This window comes from Dermochelys coriacea, chromosome 16 (genome assembly GCF_009764565.3).
Source record: "Dermochelys coriacea isolate rDerCor1 chromosome 16, rDerCor1.pri.v4, whole genome shotgun sequence".
NCBI classification, from domain to species: Eukaryota; Metazoa; Chordata; order Testudines; family Dermochelyidae; genus Dermochelys; species Dermochelys coriacea.
The window spans coordinates 18566691-18589015 of record NC_050083.1 but is presented as its reverse complement, the minus strand read 5'-3'; the positions used below and the strand labels follow the sequence as shown (position 1 = coordinate 18589015).

At 43.0% G+C, this 22325-nt stretch overlaps 1 protein-coding gene across 2 annotated transcripts in view; it reads right to left on the bottom strand.

The window, feature by feature from the left end:
* Nucleotides 1–22325, bottom strand: part of COL5A1 (collagen type V alpha 1 chain) — a 241279-nt gene that overhangs the window by 21508 nt on the left and 197446 nt on the right. For both annotated transcript variants that reach the window (XM_038374435.2, XM_038374433.2), the window contains exons 38-58: nt 21516–21569; nt 18863–18970; nt 17921–18010; nt 17742–17795; nt 16078–16185; nt 13301–13408; nt 12602–12655; nt 11086–11139; nt 10815–10922; nt 10662–10715; nt 10452–10559; nt 9497–9550; nt 8606–8713; nt 7170–7223; nt 7002–7055; nt 6405–6458; nt 5428–5481; nt 4374–4481; nt 3437–3490; nt 3280–3333; nt 577–684 (exon numbers count right to left, since the gene is read on the bottom strand). In XM_038374435.2, the coding sequence (XP_038230363.1) occupies nt 577–684; nt 3280–3333; nt 3437–3490; nt 4374–4481; nt 5428–5481; nt 6405–6458; nt 7002–7055; nt 7170–7223; nt 8606–8713; nt 9497–9550; nt 10452–10559; nt 10662–10715; nt 10815–10922; nt 11086–11139; nt 12602–12655; nt 13301–13408; nt 16078–16185; nt 17742–17795; nt 17921–18010; nt 18863–18970; nt 21516–21569 (1602 nt within the window). The remainder of the gene's footprint in view (nt 1–576; nt 685–3279; nt 3334–3436; nt 3491–4373; nt 4482–5427; nt 5482–6404; nt 6459–7001; nt 7056–7169; nt 7224–8605; nt 8714–9496; nt 9551–10451; nt 10560–10661; nt 10716–10814; nt 10923–11085; nt 11140–12601; nt 12656–13300; nt 13409–16077; nt 16186–17741; nt 17796–17920; nt 18011–18862; nt 18971–21515; nt 21570–22325) is intronic.

Genomic DNA, 22325 nt, shown 5'->3' with positions numbered 1-22325 from the left:
GTGCTTAGTGACTGATGACTAAGTATGGAATAAAGCCCCCATCCTGCAGACTTATCCATGCAGGTGTGAGGGTCTACACATAGAGATCAGTGTACTGTCCCAGGGCCTGACTCTTTAAAAGAGCCACTTCATTTCCAGGTCTCACTTTTTTCCATTAGAGATAGGCCCCAGTTGCCCACTTCCCTGACCTTTCAGAACACAGGGATTCAGCGTCTCTTTAGAAGGATAGGCCCAAATCACTAAGACCAAAACCAGTTTTGGATCTGGAGCAGAACTTCCCTTAAATTGAATTCCTTTAAGCTGAATAACTTCTAGCTGGTGTCCATCTGTAGCTTCTATAGGTACCATATAGTATATTTGTATAGGAAATGTCATTAAAAAGTGAGCAAAAGTACCGTGTGTCATGCTGAGATGATGCCTCTGACCAGAGAAGGCCAACTCCACTATTAAAAAGCCACCTGATGAAATTAACAAGGTTTTAATCCTTTAAGCCCATATGAAGGCTCAGCATCGCTTCCCAGGCACATTTAATGAAAGTCTCACAAATGTCTCCAAAGTGCCCCTAAAAACACCTACCTGCTCTCCTTTAGGTCCGGACGAACCTTGGGGTCCTGGGAGACCTCTGTCACCCTTTTCTCCCTGCTCACCAGGGGGCCCAATGAGGCCAATTAAACCTGGATGACCCTAGAGAAAATAAATAGCAGAGGTTAATTAAGATCAGCTGTGTCATACTCTGGAAGGTGTTGAGCACCAGAAACTCCTCCAGAAGACCCATCTATAAAAGAAAGAAACTAAACAAGTGGAAGGAAAGCGTTTGTACCTTTTGGGAATCTGGGGATGGGCAGGCACAAGGAAAGTGTTTGTAGCTGAGCATGAAAAGCAGCCAAAAATGCCCACAACTCCGAGTGTAATGAAAAAAACTAGTTTTTTGCTAAAGAAATGCTGTAAATATAATAACTGAAGTGGCACTGATGTACTCTGGAGTCTGTTCTTTTCATACATTGGCATATGTTATGTTAATTTCTACAAATAAGGTTCAGAACCATTACCTCAAGCAAGCATGTCTACCAAATTACTGCCTCTTTGCCTCTTGCTAACTGGGTGTGCTACACAGCATTGATAACTAGAGATTGCATAGGGACAAAAGCATAACAGAATGGATCACTTTAGTTTCCTGTGTAATGTATCAATGCCAGGTAACTCCCAGGAAGGTATAACACATTAGCAATGGATTCCAACGTGTAATGCTACACCAGAGGTGGGCAAACTACCGCCCGCGGGCCTCATCTGGGCTGCGGGACCGTCCTGCCTGGCCCCTGAGCTCCTAGCCCAGGAGGCTCGCTGCTGGCCCCTTCCCCGCAATGGGGTGTGAGCTTCTGCTGCTCTGAGCAGCATGGAAAAGAGATGGCATGGAAATGGGGAGTTGGGTAGGGGATCCCGGGGGGCAGTCAGGGGACAGGGAGCAGTGGGCGGTTGGATAGGGCAGAGGTTCTGGGGCGGTCAGGGAACAGGGGGGGTTGCATAGGGCGTGGGAGTCTCAGGGGGCCTGTCATGGGGCAAGGGTGTGGATAAGTCGGGGCACTCAGGGGACAGGGAGCAGGGGGGGTTGGATAGGAGGTGGGATCCCAGGGGGGTGGAGCAGTTTGGGGAGGGGGGTCCCAGGAGGGCACATTCAGGGGACAAGGAGCAGGGGAGGTTGATGGGTCGGCGGTTCTGAGGGGGACAGTCAGGGGGCGGAAAGTGGGAGGGGGCTAATAGGGGGTGGGGGCGGGGGCACAGCCTTCCCTACCCAGCCCTCCATACAGTTTCGCACCCTGATGTGGCCCTCGGGCCAAAAGGTTTGCCCACCCTTATGCTACACACTGAACTATGGGGAGAAATTTATTCCTGACTCAGTTACAGGTCTTCCTAGTCAATGAACCCATCTGATACTCAACATATATACCCCGAAGATTCATAACTGAGGTAGTTGTCATGACAGACACGTCTTGTATGCTCGAGGCCTGCTCTAAAGAACTGCCTGACACTATTATATCCTGATGTTATGATATCCTCAACAGTCCCTCTTTCTGTTTTAGCACGTCCTGTGGTGAAAACAGTGAATTCTGGACCGATGTGGAATCTTACTGTGTACTATGCATAGAGGGATAAATTCATTCCCATGCAGAGAGACTGCACAAGGCCTATGCACCACTTCAGTCTCATTTAAGACTTCAAAATAGATTCATAGATACTAAGGTCAGAAGGGACCATTCTGATCATCTAGTCCGACCTCCTGCACAGCGCAGGCCACAGAATCTCACCCACCCACTCCTATGAAAAACCTCACCCATGTCTGAGCTATTGAAGTCCTTAAATCATGGTTTAAAGATTTCAAGGAGCAGAGAAGCCTCCCTCAAGTCAACCATGCCCCATGCTACAGAGGAAGGCGAAAAACCTCCAGGGCCTCTCCAATCTGCCCTGGAGGAAAATTCCTTCCCGACCCCAAATATGGCAATCAGCTAAACCCTGAGCATATGGGCAAGATTCACCAGCCACATACTACAGAAAATTCTTTCCTGGGTAACTCAGATCCCATCCATCTAATATCCCACCTCAGGGGATTAGTCCTATTTACCCTGAATATTTAAAGATCAATTACTTACCAAAATCCCATTATCCCATCATACCATCTCTTCCATAAACTTATCAAGTAGAATCTTAAAACCAGATAGATCTTTTGCCCCCACTGCTTCCCTTGGAAGGCTATTCCAAAACTTCACTCTTCTGATGGTTAAAAACCTTCGTCTGATTTCAAGTCTAAACTTCCTGGTGGCCAGTTTATACCCATTTTTTCTTGTGTCCACATTGGTGCTGAGCTGAAATAATTCCTCTCCCTCTCCTGTATTTATCCCTCTGATATATTTATAGAGAGCAATCATATCTCCCCTCAACCTTCTTTTAGTTAGGCTAAACAAGCCAAGCTCCTTAAGTCTCCTTTCATAAGACAAGTTTTCCATTCCTCGGATCATCCTAGTAACCCTTCTCTGTACCTGCTCCACTATAAAACACTATAAAATAGTGTTTATACTTGACTTAAGCACTGCCGAGACCTTGTGCATCTTACTTCACGGGGGTGGATTTCACCCCGAAAGCTATAGAATCTGTTATAATATATATGTCATCACCATAGCATCACTATAGACATCTGCTATGTACTGTCCTTAGAGTTGTGGGGGCGGGGGAATCAATGAATTTGAAAATAAAAGTATTTGAACATGTTTTATGTAGCAGTCTCACCTTTTCACCTTTAGGACCTGAATCTCCCTTAAGACCAGGTAAACCAGGTGGACCCTTAAAAAAAATAAAGGAAGAGGAAACTCAGATAAAAATAATACACACCGAATGCAAGATTCTGTATATAAATAACCAAACAACTGGGATTATAAAGACATACCAGTGGGCCTGGAGGACCATCGGGGCCTGGAGAACCGGGGAGCCCTTGTTCACCCTGTAAAACAATGCAATCCACTCAGATTAGGCATTTATAGTAGAGGTTGTCCAGTGGTGAAATTCTAGATCTGGGCACCCCAAACTTTACCCCTCCATATGTGAACTCTGTGGGTTGGGCCCATCTCTAGAAAAAATGATTCATTCTATAACCATTATTACATTTATATATTTTAATCTTAATTCATGTTAATTTTAACACCCAATGAGAAACGCTCCAGGAGCACACACATGGTCTGGGCCTGATGCAAAGGCCACTGAAGTTAGGAGTCTTTCTAGCAACTTTAAGGAGCTTTGGATCAAGTCTTCTGAAATTAAAATAAATAAACAAAAAAGCAAAACACAAGGCCCAATCTTGAAGTCCTCCTTTACTCCTAAGTGGCAATGAGAGTTTTGCCTGAGTGCACCAAAGAAACTGAAGTTAATAGGACTTTGGCTCCCGAGTGCCTAAGTCTCTTTTGAAAATGGGACGTAGGCACTTTGGAAAATTTTACCCTAGAGCTTCTTCAACCTTTAATAAAAAATGAAAACCAAACAAACACCGTTTCCCTTGACTTCCTTGTCCACACCATAAGTAAAATAAATACCAACCCGCCCCATCCTTCCCACCCCAAAACTCAGCCAAAAGCCATGGAATAGAACAGATATACCATCATGCTTTAAAAGTCAGCAGACTTGGCCTCTATTGCACCACTGGGGGCTGGGGGAGTGAATTCTAGAGCCATGGCCCCACTACTAAAATCACCTACCCACCAGACATCAGGCATTCAAGTCTGGAGACTGTTCGCTTCTGTGGCCTCTAAGAGAGATGCTTTATTGTAAGGCCTGGTCATTACTCCTGTTCTAAAGCTTGCTGGGGCTATCGTCAGTTTTTAAATACTCACCACTGGGCCAGGAATTCCTCGAAGGCCATCGGGACCAGGTTTCCCTGGAGCTCCCTGGGGACCAACAGGACCTGTCTTTCCAGGAGGTCCTTCCAGGCCAGATTCACCCTGGTGGCAGGCGACAAAGTGATTCAGTTTTCAATTGAGCACCAAATTGTTCTTTAAATAGTCTAATTACAGTTGATCAGACCTAGTGTGATGCATGCAACTCCCTCCCTACTTTTATACCTTCCAATGATCTGCTCTTCCTGCCACACTGCTTCCTGCTCTTTAGTGCACCCACTGAAAGCCAAATCCTGGAGTTGTAGTACTTTTTTCCATTTCCACCTGTTCACTGACCAACTTGCAGTAGTATTGCTTAGACTGTAAGCCTACCATCTTTTTGTTCTGTGTTTGTACAGCACCTAACGCAATAGCGTGCAACTAGAGCTCCTGAGTGCCATCACAATGTACATCATAACTAATAATAGTAATAATGTAACTTACAATATCATTTACAACACTATTCTAATTTTGGCTCAACATTGTTATTGAGATAATCACTGTTTGCGAATATCATGTTTGCTTTATGACATTATATAGTCCTGTATACACAGTACTATTTACAAATCAGTAAATCAGAGTAGCAGCCGTGTTAGTCTGTATTCGCAAAAAGAAAAGGAGTACTTGTGGATGCATCCGATGAAGTGAGCTGTAGCTCACGAAAGCTTATTCTCAAATAAATGTGTTAGTCTCTAAGGTGCCACAAGTACTCCTTTTCTTTTTGCAAAACAGTAAATGCCACTTTCGATACCAAAAACATATTCCAAACATATTCCCTTTACAGTTCCATAAATATCCAGTGGAATTTGTTAAATGGCAAAACAAACACTTAGAAGATAAGTCTTCTTTTGAAGTTGATAGCTCCAAATTCCAGGTTTTATGGTTTGTTGAAATACAAAGTGAAATGACATTCTGTTATTCCCACACAAGATTTTATGAGGTGTTGCATACAAAGGGTTGCAGAGGGCACAGCTGAAGATCCTGATTTTATCAATATATGTTCATCCCTTACCTTGGCTCCTTTCTCTCCTTGTCTTCCTTCAGGACCTGCTGGACCAGGAGGACCCTAGTGAGAACATGAAACAGAGCATTAGCATCTTAGACCACAGCTCGTCTGGAATGGCTGTGGTGGTATTTACAGAGATACTGTAAACAAGGAGGAAAATAACATCAAGTTGGCTATCTGCCAATGGCCTTCAAAATTAACACCCTAATAAATTAACCCTCAGATGAACATTTGGCAGAGAAATCCTGAAATAGGATGGGAGAGCCAAATGTTTTATCTCATTTTATTTTGGATACCAATAACCAGATCTAAAGCCCATAGAATTCAATCGGCACCTTTCCATTAACTTCCATCGGCTTTGGACTGACCTCTAACCATCTTTAAACACTGCCAACAAACTATTGCATTTCAGTATGTGAATTTTCTCACATTTTGTTCTTAGTTTCAGAAAATAAATTATTCTGTGTTACTGATTCAGTTTTTGGGGGGGTGCTCACACGTGTATACACACGGGATGCACATGCACACATCTTTGGGAGAGCTGGTGCCAAATTCCACTGTCTTGTGGACTCCAAGAGCAGTGAACTTTTTGCCTGTTGGTGTTTGCAGGATCAGACCATAAACAGACAGGCAAATGCAGATCAATGTTTTCAGTGTATATTATTTTTACTGACCATTTTGCACATGGGCCAGAACTCCAGCTGGTATTAAAAGGCACAGCTCCATTGACTTTTGTGCATTTGCACCAGTGGAGGCTCTGGCCCCATATTTCTATGCATCAATATGAAAATATTGCACGGTTGATATTGAAATGACAAGTGTTGCCATGCAAAGCAGATATTTACCATTTGATCAGAACTTTAAGAACTCTACTAAATGAACTGATTGGATAAGGCCTGTTAGAATTAAAGCATTATGATGATACTAATTTCAGAAATCTCATTAAAATGTACATGAAACAACATTCTAACAAATTAACTTACCCTCTTCCCTGGGGGACCTGATGGGCCTGGTTCTCCAGTTGGGCCAGGAGATCCCTAGGTTAAAAGTAGAAGAAGAAAGCTCATAATTGTAACATGACAAGTAAAAGAAACAGACCAGTTGTCTTACATGCGACTTGAGCAATTCTAGCTTGCATTACAATTAAGAATTAAGGAGAGGCAGACAATATGAGGTCTGACTGCTAATCAGAAAGCTGGTATCTCATTTTACCCCATTTTATGATGCAAGAACAAAAGGGTGACTTGAAATATAATAGGCATCTTAAAATGAATAAAAGGAAACACATAATATACTCAAGCTACAGAGTCCACTGCTGGGGTCCAGTAAAATACTGGACAGCTAGACTTAGAAGAGACGGCGGGATTTTCACAGCACAAATGGAAGTCAGGTACTTAGCTCCCAGTAGAAGTCAATGGGAGTTGGGTGCGTAACTACCATTTGTCCCTTTGGAAATCTCTCCCTACGTTCCTACATTTCTAGTGATTTGGGCGAAAGTTAGACCTAGGAACAAGGAGCAGCAGAATGTGAATACAATACTCCTAATACCTAACAGACCTTGTATGCCAGAATGTACTTACAGTCTGACCAGGTTCACCATCATCACCTTTGTCACCGGTGGGACCATCTTGACCCTAGGAGGAGAAAAATTAATTTTATATATAGTACTAAGAACTTCTCTAGTCTAGTGTGAAAGCAGTTCATTCTGACTGCCTCACTGAGATCATTTCTGAATGATTGGCACTTACAGCTGGGCCAGGTTCTCCAGGGGGACCAGGATCACCAGGAAAACCAACTGGACCCTGCAAAAGGAAGGAGAAAGATATCCCAAGGTCAGCTGCGGGACAGTTTCCGGAGAACTCTAAAGCATCTAGCTACTATACACAGCAAAGTCTTGAGCCTCACAGCTCTGACATGTCCAGATCCCCAAAGCTGAAAGGATCCTGAGTTTTGGATCATGCCATCATACATGGAGATGAGCTGTGAAGTTCAGATTGGGATCCAAACTTTTGAAAAGTTCAGGGGTGTTAATAAACAATGTTCGGGTTAGCCCATTATAAACATGGGGCAAGTCATAAAAACTTTTCCAAACTTTGAGACTGTTTGGATCTGGAGGTTTTGTTTAGATTAATTAAGGGTCATCATTGAAGTTTGGATCCAGATATGAATGAAGTTGGGGGAGTCTCAGGAAAGGCGGGGGTGGGGTGATACCTGGAAGTTTGGGACAGGCCTCTAGCAGCAGCTTAGAATGTGAAGATAGAAAGTGATAAAACTGAACTGCCAGGCTGTTTAAAAACATAAATATCACTAGAATTTAATTCCATTGGACCAGCTCCTCAGCTGCTGTAAATCAACAGTGTTCTACTGAAGCCAATAGTGCAACCTGTATTTACGCCAGCTGAGGATCTGGCCCATTCTGTAGAGCATCTTTCACACAGGGAGCATCACAAAGCATTTAATGGCTCAAACATGCTGCCATACTTCCCAGTACAATGCCTAGAGAATACGTTAAATGACTTCTGGAATGATGTTCAGACAATTGGAATCTCACGTTATTGGTAAAAGCCTAAGACCCATCCGTTAAGACATGTTAATAACTCCACCACCTCCTCTAGTATTCCATGCCATCCTTGCTTATCACATACTATAGTTCTTCAGCCAGTGAGCATCAAAGCAAGAGGCAAGAAAAACACCATGCCATTCTCAGCTGGTGTAAACTGGTTCGCTCTACTGATGTCAATAGAGCTAGGATGATTTACATCAGCTGAGGATCTGGCCCTAGAGGTGCAAATCCCAAATGAGGAAATACAGTCATTTACTAAACAAAACTTACATCGCCTTTTAAATCGCACGTATACTGTTTTGCAAAGTGTGCTCTTGTGCAGAAAGCCTATGCTCCACTTAGACCTTACGATAGGATTTTACATGAGAAGTGAGCAGGACATAGAGCTCGAGGTGGTCATCTGTGAGAAAAGGACTGATCATTCTGGTGTTACCTGAATATACTATAAACTAGGACTATTTATCCTTAAAATCCCAATGGAATTGGTTTGAAATTGGGCACCACTAGAAGTATGGTTCACTTGACTGTTAAGCCATCTCAACTTTCCTGAGCATCTTTGGAACACAGTTTTCAAAAAGGAACTCTCCGTTTAACACTCTTCCTATACGATGGGCTACTTACAGGGCTACCTTTAGGTCCATCATCACCTGGTGGACCTTTAGGGCCAGGAGGACCAGCAGCACCGGAGGGGCCTGCTTCTCCCTTTTCACCTCTTTCTCCTTTTGGACCCTGTAGGGAAAACAGGATTTTCCATTAGGTAGAGAAAAGCTGGTATTTACTTATTTGTTTTATATGTTCAATTACAACTCCCAGAACACCTGGACATTATTTATTATAAATACCTCCTGTTCTGAATAATTAGATGGTCCCTGTGTTGTTCTTATTAAGGCCTGGAGAACTTTTATTTCACAACTGTTCTTTTTGGTTAAACATACCATAGCATGTTAAGGCCAACCTGCTGTAAGCTGCAACCAGTCACAGTCTGTTCTGCCCCCTGCCATTCGCAATCCTTCCTTCCAAAATGGAGGATGAGTTCAGTCTCTGCATCCTTACCCATCAATGACCATTATTCCACACAGCACTCTACAGAAACCTGAATCTCCAACCCCTCAAGGCAAAGCCTGGGGAAAGACAGGCCTTAAAAACCTTAGACTTTCAGGGAGCACTGGGGGGAGAATGAATTCCATTGTCCACTAGCCTTTATACATGTTTCAGAAAGGCTCCAGAGAGACAGGAAACCTTCTACATTCAGATGCACGATCCTGATTCTCTTAATATTTCTGCTAAGTCTGACCACTTGCCTGAGAAGTCCATTGTAAAACAAAAATGCCATGCTTTGGTAAACAAAGGAGATCTGCTGAGCTTTCAAGGCAATTCACACATGTGAGGCCAAACTCACCATAATGAGAGGGATCGTCATATTGTTTACCCTGCCTTGCAACTGCTCTCTAAAGCACTAATCCTATTCAATTTCAGTTAAAATCAAGCTATACATATAAATGTACCACTTACCGGGGGACCAACCTCTCCAGGAAGACCAGGCTCACCAGATTCACCAGGTTCACCCTATAGATTGGGGCAAGGGGGAAAATCACAAGGTCACAGATTGCTACTGATAGCACACCATGATGGGGTGTGTAGAAAGTTCCTCTTCAACTCAAAGCATGCACCCATGTCCAGCAGTGAGAAAAACAGAGCTGGTCAGTAAATGGGAAAGTAAATTCCTGGAAATTCTGGGGAACTAGTCATTTGTGGGGTTATTGCTCAAAAATTTCCAACCAGCTCTTGTTAAAATGTTCTTTAGAATTAATATTCCTAGCAGGCCTGTATGGACCCATCATTGACTGCATTTTCGCCCTGTCATAATATTTCTTAACCCTAACTGCATGGTGTTATCTGAAAGGACACTTCAATCTCCATGACAATTACATCCTTGGATTCTCTAATGAGACCATCAGCAAAAGTGTTAATTAAGTCCCATTGTGATGGCAGTTCTTGGACACCTGTCCAATAGGAACTAGAGAGACCCCCATCAATATTTGTTTTGTAATCAGGACAGTCCTTAGATGGTAAAACTTTCAGTCACTACCGAGCTGGGCTGGATTTGAAGAAGAAGTTTGGAACACCTGGTCTATATTCATTACCAATGGACAGAGCTTTCTACATCCCCTCTCCATTTTAAACAGTTGCTGGTAGCTTAATGGAGAACTTCCTAGTTAACAAGGCCCATGTGCAACATGAGTACCACAGCTCAAGTTGCAGGCCTGTTTCAGAGTAGCAACCGTGTTAGTCTGTATCCGCAAAAAGAAAAGGAGGACTTGTGGCCCCTTAGAGACTAACAAATTTATTTGAGCATAAGCTTTCGTGAGCTACAGCTCACTTCATTGGATGTTTCTATTGATGTCCATGGCAAGGCTCCCACTGATTTCAATGGAAGTAGAATCAGGCCCGGCTCAGCATGCTTTACCTTTTCTCCTACAGCTCCAGGATTTCCTATTCCACCCGGAGGACCCTGTGGACCATCCGCTCCTGGTGGTCCGGATGGACCCCTGGGCCCAGGGGGACCTGGTGGGCCCTACAAGAAAGGAGATGCATAAGTAATTGGTGACACAATAAAACTTTGGTAGCAGATGCTCATATTAATTATGAAACTGCTGAGGAATTGGATCTCACTTACCATTTGTCCAACATCACCCGTTTCTCCCTTCTCACCAGGTGGTCCAGGCAAACCCTATGGAAATATGATTATATGGGATATTTTTAGTGGGTTACATCACAAGAGCAACATAGGGACTTATAACCCCAAATATCACATGTAATTGGAAATTACCTGCAAGCCCACTGGGCCTGGGGGACCAGGGAAACCTCTTGGACCTTCATCACCTTTCTGACCAAAGAGGCCTTGTTGTCCTCTTGGACCTGGCTCCCCATCAGCTCCCTAGAGGGAAAGAGATTAGCATTGTTTAATTATAAATACATATTATATCTGGGCCCTCATCCCCATCTTCCATTGTACTCAATGGCAAAGCTCCCACTTTTCTCAATGGGAGCAAGCTGGGTCAATAATTACGGTAGTTATTAATAATAGTAATAATACTCACAGCTGGACCTGGTTGACCAAGTGGACCTTGTGGTCCAGTAGGACCCGGTGGACCCTGTTTAGAAAAAAGATGTTCAATGGTACAGTTAGCAATACAGACTAAAAAACTCCAGTAATCGTCAGGTATGGAGCACACAAATGTGCACAATCTAAGAATCAACTCACCAAAATTCTGAAGTGTTGAAAACAAATAAAAGTGAAAGGACCTAATTGGGCTCTCACATGCACCAGTGTCAATTAGTTTGATATCTATGGAATCACACCACTGCAATCTAGGATGAGTGTGAACAGAATCACACCCTAACAGAACTTTTACTATATAGTGCAAAATAATTAGGGGACAGAAATCTTTCTGGAAAGCGAGGAACAAAGTTATATATTACTGTGTAATATAATACGTGGCCAATAGTTATAACACTACCTCAGAAAACTGTATGAATAGAAAATTAAGGTAGCAGAGGTAAATGCTCAAGGGACAGTAAATGCCAAAGCTAAGGTTGCTCTCAGCGTCTTACCTCTGCCCCTCAGCATATATGTGCTATAATATGGTTTTAACTCTATGATCATATGATATTTCTTCAATAATGTAAAATAATGCCATCTAATTTTTTTTACAAGCTTAACTACTCATGTGCAGCATCTTTTCCACTCCTGGAAATTTTAACTGATAGGGGAAAGTCTTGGAATGCTATGAGCAACTGAAAAGAGGGGTCCTAATGAATATTCAACTTCAACTATAGGGGCTACTCCTGCTGTAGTAATGATGGGGCTGTTTCTGCAATGTTAAAATAAGGGGGCATTATATGAGGCCCATTTAAATGTATTCCACTGGAAGACTCTCCATTGTATTTTTCTTTTTACATTCCAGTCTTCTTCTTTCTTGCCACTCCCTGATTTGGGGTTGGTGACTTTTATAGCCTTCTTCCATAACACGTGATCGTTTGCCAGGCTGTCATGCAGATAGGTCTCTCTGGGGTTCACTGATATCCTGTCCATGTACTGAGCCCTCATCTCCCTCGTTGTCATCTTTCATCCCCAATCATTGCAAGCTCTTAGATCTCTTCTGGACATTGCCCATAGCAACGTAGCCTAGCCTCCCTCAACTTTAGGCCCATTACAACCTCATTACATTTCCTGTCATGGAGTGTCCAATCATCTGACCACCTCAACATCTTCATTTCCATGGTGGAGAGCTCACTGATTTCCTTTCTTGTAGCTGGCCAAGTCTCTGTTCCATACATTAATTTGGGTAAAATTACAGTTTTATACACTCTACCTTTTAACCTTTACTTTTTCCTTTTCACATTATAATATGTGTAAAAAAATGGTAAATACCAGAGGAAATTATAATTAAATACTTAGTTTTATATTTCCATCAAATAATGGAAAATCCCCATCTTGCAGAGGTCCCATCAGACTAGCTGCTGCCAAAGACATTGTCTAGGACACGTGAAGGACAGAAAGGACTGCGAAATACAAAAAGGCTCATCTTTTTTTATAACAAAGTTCCAGCTTACCTGTTCTCCTTTGTCACCCTTGCTTCCTTTCTGGCCTGGTTCTCCAATCTCACCCTGTTGGACACAAATGTGTACAGATCTGTCCAGAGCTCAGTAACTACTTGTGTATCTACATAGTCAGATGACATTTCCCCCTACATTCTAGCATGACTGCGGCCTGATCCTGGAGAACTTCTCAGGGGAGTTATGGGAGGGAGGCAGGATCAGGCCCCCAGGGTGCAATCAGTTTTTTGAAACTTTTGAAATCTTTTCTCACCTGCTGATAGATAACAAACATTTTATTATGCTAAACTTGTTGGTGGAGAAAGAGAAAGCGAGAGGCATATTTCCGTGCTAACCATCTCTGAATATCCTGCTGTCCAAAGGAGCTTATTGTAGGTGTTGGGGAAATGTAATTAATTTTGGAGAAGATAGCAAACTGGAGCAAAGCCAAGTAGAACAGGCTGACAGGAGGTAACTGACTGGAACTTAGTACATAGTTTTGTGGATGAGGAATAGAATCCAGCCAATGCTGTCTCAGCTATACTGACTCTGCAGGGTGAGCACGACGGAAAAAGCAGTAAAAATGTAATTATATCACTAAATGGAAGAGATCTGAGTCCGAATACATGGAAGCAACAGGTCTGCCAAATGGGAAGGGGCTATTTTGCATGGGTGCTTCTTGGGGTCAAACTGTACTTAAGAGGAGATTTTTCTTACCTTATCCCCGTCTTCTCCCGGGGGGCCAACGGGGCCTGCTGGGCCTGGGAGTCCAACGGGGCCCTGAATACCATCACGACCGGCTGGGCCTTGCGGGCCTTTCTCACCCTGGAGGTACCGTGAACAGGCATGTTAAACAATGCTCTCTTCCATCCTCTGATTCAAGCATAAAATCCCATCCACTTCACTGCTTTTCATCAGCCAGCAACCTTTCCTTGTGTTTGCATGTATATAATAGACATTTTATAGGTTGATAAGGCGCATGGTCATAAGCAAGCCATAATTTCCATCTCAAAAGATAAAGAAAGGAAAAAGCGTATCTGACTGTGAATACAAAGGTTTTGCTACTTTAATGGTATCTTAACATTTTATCTTTTCTATCCCGTCTCTTTCTCTGAGTGATGAACAAAACTTCTTCAACCATTTGTCATTTCCAAGAACCAAATCTTATTGATACCAACTCCCACTCTAATTAATGAAGAGTAAATGCTAGTTCTACATATGGAATAGACAGAGTTCCTTCTTTCTTCAGTACCAGAGCCATTGACCTATTCTCGCCTGTGTTTTATGAACTACTGAAAAATACTTTAAGTGAATAAGGCAACCACTGCTGGCTTCTTGCTTAAATATTTACTTTTTTGTATCCTTCAGAGGGAGTCATCAATTGAATTCACTTTTGTTTATATGAGCTGAAGAGCTGATGTTCTCCACGTCCCTAGCACAAAATTTAATTGTGTCTGAATCCCGCTGTAAATGATTAGATGCCAGATAAATTGCATATTCATCTCTCCAATAACACGTTATACATATACTTTGCAGCATAGATGTTCAGAAAGCTATTTCAAGAGGAAATTCTTGCAGCAGGTCTAGCTGCTAAAGCTTTCAATAAACCATCAAATGCAGGAATCAGTGGGAAAAATATCACCTTGAATAACACAAATAAATCAACACAAATGTCCTACTTCTGTCTGAAATCTTTGAGGCTAGCATTTGGCCATTTCCCTGGATGTGAGGCTGACTGTGATGACCATGATTCAAAAGCAAACAGTCAGTGATATACATCCTCACAGCAGCTTAGGCGTGGCATGAAATAGGCAAATAGCCTTCTTCTGCGCTTTTAAATAATGAACTACACACTATCCAGTTCTCAGATGGAATGATACGACATATTCCTACAGAATGAAAGAGCTGCTGGTTTTCTCAGGCCTGTGGATGCACAAAGTAACATATTGCAGGAGCACAGCCCAAGTCCACTTCAGGTCTCTATCTATGTATTTACTTTCCCACCCATCTATCAGGTAGACTCTTATACTGAGGCCCAGTGCTGTAGTGTAGGATCTAAGCAAATAGCTATTCCTGAGCATTCCTCCCTCCTCACTCCATAGAAAAAGTGCAATTTTTGACTCACAACTCAACATTTGACATCAAAGTGGACTGTTTTAAACAACCCACCATTACTATGATTTCATATATTTATAATGTAGCAGCACCCAAAGACCCCAACTGGATTTGGGATCCCACTTCACATACATATGGACTAAGCTTTTCAGGCGGGGACAGTGGACGAACTATTGCCGGGATATCTGGAAGAGGATAGTTATTCCTTCCAGAAATGGATTTTAGTAGCCCCTATGGTGCAAGGAGGCATTGTCCTTTCAACGATGAACATGATAATCCCAGTTGGTTCTTCTGGACTAGCTTTAGCATAGTTTTGTGGTGAACATGCTATATGGAAGTAGCAGACAGTTGTTCAAGCACGGTTTAGCTTGGTGAAGTGTTAGCACCAAGCACCATCAGCTCACTGCTGCAGGTGTCCAAACCCTCAGCCCCCATATGGAGATACATTCTGGGCAGCACACCAGTATGCAGGCTCTGGCTCTCAGGGCACCATAAGGCAGTTGAGGATGGCGACCTGTAGCTCATGAAAGCTTATGCTCAAATAAATTTGTTAGTCTCTAAGGTGCCACAAGTACTACAGTACAGGTGAGATTTTCAAAAGCAGTCACTGCTTGCATAGCTTTGTTCTCCTAGACGTCAATGACAAAACTCCCATCAAATTCAACAGAGCCCTACATCTCCAGTTGAATGAAAACAATCATTAAAGATGGTTCCCTAAAGCAACTTGCTCTGAGGGGAATGCGTCTGCCTTTCTCTTCTGCCTGTGCTTGCCTCACTTGTTTATTTTTACGCACAGCACAGACAGTGGCAGTTCCAGTGCCTGGGCTTACAATGGCAAAATCTGCCAACACCCACGCAGCAGGATTTTGATTTGAAAAGCTGGCAAGGCTGTGGACAGAAGAAAACAACTTGACTTTCACCTAGCACTGAGTCATCCAGGATTTACTATACACAGGCCTACCCTCCTGCTTGCACTAGTTTTGAGAAAATAGCAAAAGAACCAGTTAGCACCTACTAACTCTCCTAGAATACAACCTTAGAGAAATCCCTCCTTGGTACAGAATTGGGAAGCAGTTGAATAGGTTGGTTTGATTTTCTTTTCTATAAGTGCTACAGACTCTACAACTGCTACAGATTGAAACATGTTTGCTGCCTTCAGGAAAGCTAAATGTGCCTGGGGTTTTAGTAGAGGGGATAAGTGGCTCATAGAAGACGTGAAAAACAGAGAATCAGAGAATTTGTCCAAACTGTGCCTGCCATGGAGTTTTCACAGGGGCGCATGGGCACAGAGAGAGAGAGAGAGACAGACAGACAGACACACACACACACACACACAATGAGGCATATTTCACCCATTCGAACTTGGATACCATACTTACTGGGGCACCCTTTTCACCAGCAGGTCCTGGAGGTCCTTGGGGTCCGGGTCTTCCTGGTAAACCAATTGGGCCAGCTGACCCAGCCGGACCTCTCTCACCAGGAGAACCCTGTTGGCAGGGGAGGAGAACAGAAACAGTCATTAGGCATCACATGTATTAAAAATAACAGAGGGAGAAAAATTAGGATGTAGAAAATGTATTAAGTGCAAAACTCAGGGGGTAAAAGAGCGAGTGTGATGGTGCAACTGCCATGCAATGATCCTGCACTATAAATCCAAGGGATCCTACGTATTTTAATTTTAGTTAACATCACTGGAATGGCTGGGTTCTTCTCTGGATGGCACTGGAGCTCAGTTAATGGGTAAACATTATCAGAGCTTGGAACAAGAGCACAAGCCATTTTACTGCTAATATAGCAGAGCAATAAGGGTTTAATGATGAATATTCTCTTCTGGAAGGGCTGCTCTGAACAGGGAATCTCAGCTGGGACAGCTTTCAATGGGCAAAAACCTGGGTGGGCTTCAAGCTGGTGACTAAGGGCTAGTCTACACTGGCAACACTGAGAAGGCCCGCCTCTGTGTCCAAGCTTCCAGGCAAGGAATGGGGTTGGGCTGCATCGCTTGACATGAGCTGAGGCCTGACTTCCTGATGGGGGAGATGAGCCGACCGGTGCAGGTCTTAGCTTGCCCCCAGCCCTGTCCTTCCCCTTGCAGGGAGTAGGGGACTGTCCCCTACCGGCCTTCTTTGACTTCTTGCTGGGGGTGTGGATTGGGATCGGTGCCAGCTTGTTGCCGGCGGGGCACCACGCACCAATGCTGGGGTGCTGTGTGCCGAGTTGGACCTCTGCTCCGGGGCCGGACTCCATCAGGAGCGCTTTGAGTCTGATCTCGCACTCTTTCTTGGTCCTAGGTTTAAAGGACTTGCAGATTCACTTATGTGCCATTCACCCAGGCACCTGAGATAGCTACTATGTGGATCGCTCATGGGCATGGGCTGTTTGCAGCGATTGCAGGGCTTAAAGCCTGGGGACTGGGGCATGCACTATTCCCAGGTTAAGTCCCCGACAGAACTAACTAAACTCTAACTACTGTTAAGGGCTAACTAACTCAACTACTAACTATGTACACTAACTTTACAAGAACTCTAGTTCGTACGAACGAAGCCAAAGCAACGCTAGTAAGAGCAGCGAACATTCTGTGAACCATCACTGGGGCAAAAAGGAACTGAGAGTGGGAAGAGCAAGCGGTGCCCCTTCTACCGCGCCATGTAGGCGCCACTCCAGAGGGTGCCAGAGCTGCTCCCCTACGGATATTGCTGACAGAAAAACTTCCGGCACCGGTGCATGTGGCGAGCACATGCACCTAATATGAAATGGACGTGAGCAAGCACTCAAAGAAGAACTAAAGGCTCAGTCTCCATGTTGCCAATGCCCTGAGCCATCTCATCCCCTCAGCACACCATGTATGGTCAACAGAGTTATAGGGCAGTGACTAAGTTATCATACATGTGTCTCATAAAATAAAGGGATACCCAAATATTGATTAGTTAATACCAAAAGGGAAAATGGGTAACTGCTTGTGAACAGCGATTAGGCCTCATTAGTTACTTATTAGGCCTGTAATGTGTTAGGTAGTGCCGATAAATGACAAAGAGTCAATACTTACGGCTGGGCCTGGTGGACCAGGGGGACCTTCACTGCCTTTCAGCCCAAGAGCTCCCTGCAACCAAAAAGAGAGAAGAAACAGCATCATTCATTGGAAAATATGATGTACTGTATATTGCATCACATAACACTATCTATTGCATCACTCCAGTGGGAAGGACAAGAGGAGCTTTTACTTACAACTGGGCCAGGGAGACCTCTTTCACCAGGGAAGCCTCTTAAGCCAGGAGGGCCATCTTTTCCTGGAAGGCCGGCAGGTCCCGGGTCACCCTGTAATGGGAAAGGTTAATAGTTTAGAATATTTGGAATCAGTAAGAGCCTGGCTCCTTTGGCCAGGATTTAATGATATACGAACTCTTGTTAGGATCTGGAACACTAAAGTGTCTGCTCTGAATCTGATCTCTTCATCCATCCAGCCTAGGATCTATCTACATTCTTCCTGACTCCAGGATCAACTGATCAGCAGCATGTCATACTGTCCTCTTGTTAAACATGAATAACTGAAGCACCTACTAATTGTCTACAGAAGCCACGGACAGGGATGGGGCTGCAGAGTTCAGATCCAGGTTTGGATGTGGAATGTGTATTTTGAAGGTCTGTGCTCCTAATGTTCAGGGGATGTTCAGGTCCCTCATTCTGGTTCAGCTCATTCTCAAGAGAGGTGTTCATAGTGAAATTCTGATCCAGGTTCATGTCCAGGACCATCCCAACTTCATACAAATAGAAATGTAACCCGATACGGTTTGCTCACAAAAGGGGATGTTCTCAGATCAGCTCATGCCAAAGAGCACTGTAATGCAAATCTCAGCCCTTTCAGCTCTCATGACCTAGCCTGCACCTGCAGCCAGGTCGCTAGAGAAGTATGTGTTTAGACTTGCATACCCAGCACAATGGCAGATACAAATGATAGCTGAAAAAAAGAAGCCAGTACTTCTAAAATTAACCTCTCACTGTTATCCAGTCAGACCCCTAGGGGTCACTTATTACTCAGACAGAATGAATGAGCCTGATTCTAACCAGGACTGGTCATCTCCTCCATCCCTGTTGCCTTAACATCATGCTCTAATGCATGCCTGAGCTCTAAATGAAATATGAGTCAGATCAAATGTACCAACAATGTACCTTGGTTCCTTCCTTTCCAGCCAGGCCAGGTAGACCTTGCTCACCTGGTGGACCCGGTGGACCTGGATGCCCACGCTCACCCATTGGACCTGTCTCTCCAGTAGGACCCTAAGAGAAGACCGAAAGATACACAGGGAAGAGTTCAATACTCGAGAGACAAAGAACGAGAAAAGTCTGTCGATCAGTGAATGCCATTCACAGCTGTACCCATTCACCCCCTTTAATGGATAGCCCTTTCCTGCCTACCTGCTAATACCCACCCCCAGAGGTGCTAGGACTGACATGCTGTCAAGCTCACTGGCACTGTGAGTGAGGCCAGTCTCCAGCAACTCCAGTGACTCTTAGGACGGCTCCAGTTAAATCTGGCAACCCTCACTGATGACTGAAAAGCTGCAGATGCCAGTGCCCAAGCACGGCTCATCTCTGTAAAAACGTGGACCCTATTTCAGACTCTCCTTTTCTTCCACCAGTGATGTTTTAGGGGGATGCTAGTGCAGTCTTTGGGAAGGCAATGTGAATGAAAGGCTAATTTTTGGAGTTCTTCAATAAACACAGTCAGATGAAGCATGTCGTTCGTTGTGTGTGTCTTTTGTTCTCCCACCACAGCTGCCACTTTTAATTCTCTAAGGCAGCATTTCCATTACCTGGGCCTATAACATTGAAACAACAAGCACGTTGAAAGGTCACCATATTCATTCAGGGCACTTTTACCACCCAAAAACTGAAAACCATCATATCAAATGCATGGAGCATTCCTCTTAGAGATCACCTAAACTAGGTCAGAGGGGCCACACCAGATCAACATCTTATTACTCAAGCACCAATATTAGAAATGAAACACCAGGAAGGCTCATATAGCTCCTACTTGGTTTTGCTCAGTTGTAGTATTTTTATTGACCACAATGGACAGCTGTCATTTGTCTTATTTTCAATTACATGTTTTGCATTGTTATCCAAATAAGGCAATTTCGTTCTATCTACATTCTCCTTGAAGTTTCAGCTGGATACAGCATTTTCTTCACGTCTTTGTCCTAACAGTGTCACTGTGCACCGTTAATAAGACACTCAGTTTTACTTCGGAAGGGTCTTCATTCCAGTGCTGGATAAAACTGCATCTCTATGAAGTTTGTATATCCATTTGTTAGGTGTGGTAGGATCCTTTAGAATGAAAGTAGCTGTGTAAATGTGCAACATTATTATTATGCTTAAGGTTTTATTGGAAAGTTTCCAAAGTGCACTATAACCTGCCATGTCTTTCTTATACTGGGCATCAATAATTGATTAACTTTATGACTACATGAGATAATTATTGATCACCTAAGTACTACACCTGGGGTCTAATGGTAATGAGCATGGAATAAACAACTGATATAGAATAGAACACAACACAGTAATTATCCTGCAATTTCTGTCATAAGGTAGATTCTGATATGAAAAAAATGTTACTTGGTGGTAATTAATCTTTTAATTATGGTATTTGATAACATATGATTCACATAGAATCATGTATTTACTTTGAATGGTAATTGTAAGGGGATTCTGTGTGTCTTGATAAATTGCAGGGTGACACTTACTATAGGTTGAATGATAAACAGTGATGCCACAGTCCTGCATATTACACTAATTCTACTTAGTAGATCCAAGTGCAATTGCCACGCAATCTGATTTATGTTTTAGAAGATGGAGATAATCATATACTTGCCCTTTAATATTGAACTTTGCTATTTATCTGAGAGGACATGTTAATTACTATGTAATTAAACAGTGAACACCTTCCCATATAATCAAAGCAAGGAGAATTTGTATATAATCAGTCCCCAGTCATTCTAAAACCTTAGCAATACAAATGATATTATAGAGACTGATCCGGCACACACTTATTCAAGTAGGTAGCCATACTGACTTCACTAGGGCTGAAAGGGTTTTGCAGACTCGGGCAGTGTTTTAAGAATACATTAAATAGTGATGCATTTCCTTATGATGACATTTAACAGAAATGTTGTATTACCATGAAATGTACCAACGTGGCCATATTTTGTGTAGCCATTCAATATCGCTTTTAAAGCTTTGCTACTTGCAATACGGTTCTATGCAAGTGTCTATTATAACCAGAAGCAGGATGGCAAATGGGCCAATTTTGGGCCTGATTGTGATCTTACACCAATTTTTAAACCTGTATAATTCTACTAATTTCATTGTCATTACCTGATTTACATCAGCGTTAGAGAGATCAGAGCCGGGACTTTTACTCTCAGTTATACAGATGCAAATCTGATCACTTCACTGAGCAGAATGAGAGCATGACGACTTTCCAGGACTTTGAGGGAAGTTTTTCCTAAAAGCTCTATTCTGAGAGATACCTAATGCCTTGACAGATTGGGCTGGGTGGGTGAAAATTTCAGAGTTAAATTTCACACACAATGGAAAAAAAAGAGAGGTTTGGGTGTTCACAATCATGTCTGACCAGGAACATAAGGATGCCAAATACCTATCGCTGTTCCATAGCCCCCCTTTGAAAATCCCAGCCTCGGGTCTGTATACTCTATTCATTGTCCTATTAGCTAAGATAAACAAGAGTGTCTATAATCTGATGTGGTTTGTCAACAGGTGTGAGCAGGGCAGGACCTCTGTGAATGCTGGGTTCATTTCTTACCTGCGGGCCAACAACACCTGGAGGGCCTGGAGGACCTGTCTTGCCTTGGAAACCCTGTTTTAAAAGAGAAATCAATCATGATTAGCCACAAGACATAGTAATACAAGAATCTCAGCATGCTACTTGAGAGTATCAAGCTCAGCATGCTCTGGTAAAACTTACTATCGACTACAAAAGAATGGAAATCCCAAAAGACAATAAAAGGAGGAAATCAAACAGGAGATGGGAAATATCTTTCTATTTATTCACGGGGCAAAACAAGAAAAAGAAATTATCAAAGCCTTTCAACTATGGCTGTGATTCCTAGGGGAAACATTCATTAAAGGAACTAGTTGTTTATAATATACAGGGCAGACCCAGAGTGGGCATAAATCAGCAGAGCTTTATTATTTCAATGGCACTATGCTGATTTACCCCATCTGAGGATCTGGCCTTACATATATATGTAAGCACTTTTATATATGTAAAACACTTTCCCCAGAATTTGTGAACCTGGAGGAGATATTAAAAAAGAAATCTTTATCGGTCTTAGTAATAACATGTGAGATTATTAAAATTGAAGGAATTTTAAAATTCTAATTCCCTTTATTCCTATTTCTTATGCTGTTGGTTTCTGTTTTGTGCTTCACTCAATCCCAGCTTTGAGACTGGACTGCTGCCTTTCGCTTTCCGCTTACAGTCAGTTTCACTTCCTGGTTCTAACGGGGTAGCACAAGGATGTTGTGTTTGAGTTTCCAAATGCTATTTGCTTTTTTTTTAATCAACATTTGTTGCCAACTAACCATAAATACATTTCTCTTTGTGTCTTTC